The sequence below is a fragment of the Mustela nivalis genome (genome assembly GCF_964662115.1).
Source record: "Mustela nivalis genome assembly, chromosome: 1".
In the NCBI taxonomy this organism is placed as follows: Eukaryota; Metazoa; Chordata; class Mammalia; order Carnivora; family Mustelidae; genus Mustela; species Mustela nivalis.
The window spans coordinates 45,201,919-45,207,098 of NC_139020.1; the positions used below are offsets into that span (position 1 = coordinate 45,201,919).

A 5,180-nucleotide genomic window follows, 5' to 3' on the forward strand; every position below is an offset into this window, starting at 1 on the left:
TGACTGTATTCATAGTGTTTAGTGAGATTACAACAAGTTGGTTTCTTTGTGCTTTTCTACATTTTAATTTTTTGCTTCAATTAATCTGATTTTGTTTGCAGAAGAAACAAGCTATAAAAATATAGCTAAAAAAAGTACATTAAAAATGATTTGTTGACTAGACTATAATGCCCAGTAGATTGACTTCATTCTACAGGGAATCTTTTGGTGGCATTGAGGGAATTTAGATATTCTCTTTGCAAACAGGTTTGAAGATGGTAAGAAATAAATATCTTTCCTTCCAAACTGCATTTTTTCAAAGAAAATAACATGAGACAAGTAGCTGTCTTTGACATCTTTCTTCTTGTATCTTATGAGTTCTTCATGAAAATTTATTTCTTATGACATCTCTGCATCTTCTTATAAGAATTGGGTGAGAATAGAGTGCTTTATTTTATTGTCATTATTCTTTCCACCAAAAATGACAGAACATATCATTTTAGTACCAAGAGTTTCTCATGAGCTGTCAAAATATCTGAAGTTTTTTGAAATGTTTTATCTATCAAATGGAACAGAAAGGAATCCTAACTGAACAGCTAAATAAAAATTATGTTTGATTACTTTAACCCCTTGTAGCAAGACACTGTATAATTGTAGAATGAGGGTTCAAATGATTATAACATCTGTGTGCTTCACCACCATGCTATGTTACCTACTGAATAACACTAGAAGTTAGAATCTCATAGACTGTGAGCAGAAATGCACCTCAGCAAATCTCGTGCTTTACAGAAGAGAACCTTAAAATGAAGGTCAAAATGGTTTAGACACCTCACTTAGTAATTTAGAGGCAGACTTGAGACTCCAGCTTTCGGAACATTATTATATTTCTGTTAACATTTTCTTTGCCAGGACAATGAATTATAGAATAAATCTAATAATTTGTCTTTGAAAGTAAAATTCATTCTTTCACCTTATTAGGGAAACCTCATAGAAGTAGGGAAATTTTCAAATAGATAAGAATTAGAGAGTTATAGACTTTTAAAGAGAGTCTATACTTTCCCCTTCAGTGTGGCTCTTTTTTACATAGTTCTTGTCAGGAAATCTGCAGAAAAGAATTCACCGTATTTGCCAAGACCCACACCTTACTGTTGTATTCTTAGAAGAGTGTGAATATGCATGTATGTGCACTGGTATGTGCAGTGATTTGACAGCTATGTGCTTATTTGATGATAATTGTGACCAGACTCTCTGCTGGTGTTTCTTTGTGTCTAAAATCAATCCCAAATTTTGTCTTTTTCCACTGGAGATGAAGAACTCTGTTCCTCAATATAGCCTCCTTTTTAAAGAGAGAAACTCCAGGTGCCTTTTTATAGAAAATATCCCAATTCTTCTCTATATTTTTACTGTTCAAAAATTATTTTCACCAGAACTGAATTTTTCACAAATACTGTTATTCTTTCTTTTGAATTACCAAATGGGAGGTTTGAGATATTTTAGGCTAGCACATACAGGCAGGGAATCTTCAGCTATGTGGAATTGGTGTAGAAGTAAATGTATGTGTTGGAATGACACCCACTTGGATGATCTTGTCATCAAAGCCTGGAAGCTGTGAGCCCAAGAATGGTAAATAGTCCTGTGAATGGTTATATATTTAGATCAGCTGTGTGTAAATGGGTAGACCCTGCTTTAGATACTAAGGGAGGCCATAAAACATTTTATGTTCAGACTTGTGCATAATTTGTCATTGATGAAATACACTGTGATGATGAGGATTGAGGTTTTTTCTCTTGGGTCTCCCCAGGACCCAGCCTTCTCCCTTGCTTCCCAGGCTCATAAACCTCATGGATCCATTTGTAGTTAGGGGCTGTTATTTCTGCCTTGACTGTCTTTATGTTAGTCATTGCCTATTACTGTGGTTCATCTTTTCTCATTTGATTTACCTTTTAAACAGATTTTATAATTTTTACTATTTACATTAAATCCACATTTTCAAAACACTGGTCATTTTTTCAACTGTGGTTCCATTTGTAATGTTTCATTCACCCTGACTTTTTAAAAAATTTATTTTTAATTTTCAGCATAACAGTATTCATTATTTTTGCACCACACCCAGTGCTCCATTCAATCCGTGCCCTCCTTATTACCCACCACCTGGTACCCCAACCTCCCAGCCCCCACACCTTCAAAACCCTCAGATTGTTTTTCAGAGTCCATAGTGTCTCATGGTTCACCTCCCCCTCCAATTTCCCCCAACTCCCTTCTCCTCTCTATCTCCCCATGTCCTCCATGCTATTTGTTATGCTCCACAAATAAGTGAAACCATATGATAATTGGCTCTTTCTGCTTGACTTATTTCATTCAGCATAATCTCTTCCAGTCCTGTCCATGTTGCTACAAAAGTTGAGTATCCATCCTTTCTGATGGAGGCATAATACTCCATAGTGTATATGGACCACATCTTCCTTATCCATTTGTCCGTTGACGAGCATGTTGGTTCTTTCCACAGTTTGGCGACTGCGACCATTGCTGCTATAAACATTGGGGTACAGATGGCCCTTCTTTTCACTACATCTGTATCTTTGTGGTAAATACCTCGTAGTGCAATGGCAGGGTCATAGGGAAGCTCTATTTTTAATTTCTTGAGGAATCTCCACACTGTTTGATAGTCCCACTTGCAATCTCAAAAAGAGCAGAAAAAAATCCTATTAATCATTTTAGAATTATAAGCCTCTAAAAAAATAATGAGACTGTAAAAATGTTAAAACATTTTTGGTTAACCACATGATAATCGTATACATGTGCATGTTTAATGGGAGCTCTCAGATTCATTCCAAATGTGCCAATAGGCTGGCTAGTGTTTTCGTTTCTTCTCTAGTCTTGAAAGAGTGGTTATTTTAGTTTCTCAAGTATGACATCAGGATTAGAAGATCTATGCGTGATGGAGCTAAGAATGATAATGCAGGAGCACTAAATAAATATTTGTTAACTGAATGAATGATTATGTTCACATATGACAATTTATTGGGAAAGTTAAAGATTCTATTAGAAATTTGGAGTGACTTTGAAGAATGTAAAGTCAAAAGGGTCTTTTAGGAATTTGAGGAGAATTTGTTGAATATAGACTCAAATGACATAATGGTAATAGACAGAAAATAGCTGAAATGGGATTTTAAGTTACTCTTTCATTATTCTATACAGTAATGTCTTAGAGAGAGAGAGAATGATATATATCAATACCAAATATATAGTCCAGTTTTTATTCAATAGAAAAGATATGAAAGAGTGCCTGAGAAAAGGTAAAAATACATTTGAACCTGAACCAGTGTCTCTTCAAGTATTTTACACACACACACACACACACACACACACACACACAAATTAGTATATGCTCACATTTAAAAGTCTTTTTAATGAATTTTACTTCCTGAAACTACCTATATTTAACATCATTAGTGTGTTTTAAAAAAGAGTAACTCTAAACTTTAGTATTTGTTGAATAAGGGCCATCAGAAATAGAGGGGTATGATATTGACATATAATACAAGTTTTCCTGATCCTTGATTAAGTTTTTCCTTTACCTGGATGGGACTGGAGGAGATTATGCTGAGTAAAATATATCAAGAAGAGAGAATCAATTATCATATGGTTTCACTTATTTGTGGAGCATAAGGAATAGCATGGAGGAAATTAGGAAAAGGAACAGAAAAGTAAATTCGAGGAAATTGGAGAGGGAGATAAACCATGAAAGACTGTGGACTCTGAGAAACAAACTAAGGGTTTTGGAGGGGAAAGGTGGGAGGTTGGGTGAGCCCGGTTGTGGGTATTAAGGAAGGCAAATATTGCATGGAGCACTGTCCATGGTACATAAACAATGAATCGTGGAACACTGAAAAAATAAAAGAAAATAATAAAAAGTTTTTCCCTTACATATTCTCTCCTGGTAGTGATCAGCCCCTGTGCATATGATGGAGACAAACAAGACGTGGGTGACCGGGTTCATTCTCACAGGACTAACAGATCTTCCAGGGCTGCAGGCACCCCTGTTCCTGGTGTTCTTGGTCATCTACCTCACCACCATGGTGGGCAACCTCGGACTGATTCTTCTCATCTGGAAGCATCCCCATCTTCACACCCCCATGTACTTACTCCTTGGCAGTTTGGCCTTTGCAGATGCTTGTTCCTCATCCTCTGTGACTCCCAGGATGCTTGTCAATATCTTAGACAAAAGTCAAATGATATCCCTCTTTGAGTGCATGGCCCAGTATTATTTTTTTGGTTCCAGTGCCACCACAGAATGTTTCCTCCTGGTAGTGATGGCCTATGACCGCTATGCAGCCATATGCAACCCTTTACTTTATCCAGTGGTGATGTCCAACAGGCTCTGTACTTGGTTGATAAGTTTGTCTTATGTAATTGGTTTTCTGCATCCCACAATTCATGTAGGGTTATTATTTAGATTAACTTTCTGCAGATCCAATATAATACCTCATTTCTACTGCGAAATTTTGCTGCTATATACAATTTCTTGCACTGACCCATCTATTAATGCACTGGTGGTTTTCATTTTTGCTGCTTTTATACAAGCCTTTACTTTTATGACCATCATAGTGTCTTATACCCATGTCCTCTTTGCCATTCTGAAAAAGAAGTCCGAAAAGGGCAGGAGTAAAGCCTTCTCCACGTGCAGCGCCCACCTGCTCTCTGTTTCCTTGTTCTATGGCACTCTCTTCTTCATCTATGTGCGTCCTGGGTCTGGCCCAGATCAATATCAGGATAAAATGTATTCACTGTTCTACACGATTATCATCCCTCTGCTCAACCCCTTTATTTATAGCCTAAGAAATAAGGAAGTTTTAGGGGCACTGAGAAAAATTATAAAGAAATAAATATTTCTCAGGAAAACTTTCATTATTCCTTAGATTTTATTCTGTTTAAATAAAGCATGGGGGGTGCCTGGGCGGCTCAGTGGGTTAAAGCCTCTGCCTTAGGCTCAGGTGACGATCCCAGGGTCCTGGGATCGAGCCCCACATCGGAGTCTCTGCTCTGCAGGGAGCCTGCTTCCTCCTCCTCTCTCTCTCTGCCTGCCTCTCTGCCTACCTGTGATCTATGTCTGTCAAATAAATAAATAAAATCTTAAAAAAACATAAAGCATGGGTCCTTGGGTTTAGCACATAGTAGGGCCTTAATATACTTGTTAAATA

General features: G+C 37.1%; 1 protein-coding gene across 1 annotated transcript; it reads left to right on the forward strand.

The window, feature by feature from the left end:
• Positions 1-3,931: 3,931 nt before the first annotated feature.
• LOC309846416 (olfactory receptor 5AC1-like) lies at positions 3,932-4,865 on the forward strand (the record flags this gene model as incomplete). The annotated part of the gene is made up of 1 exon (XM_082695297.1): positions 3,932-4,865. The coding sequence occupies exon 1, from the start codon at positions 3,942-3,944 to the stop codon at positions 4,863-4,865; it is 924 nt and encodes a 307-aa protein (XP_082551423.1). The 5' UTR covers positions 3,932-3,941.
• Between the last annotated feature and the right edge of the window lie 315 nt (positions 4,866-5,180).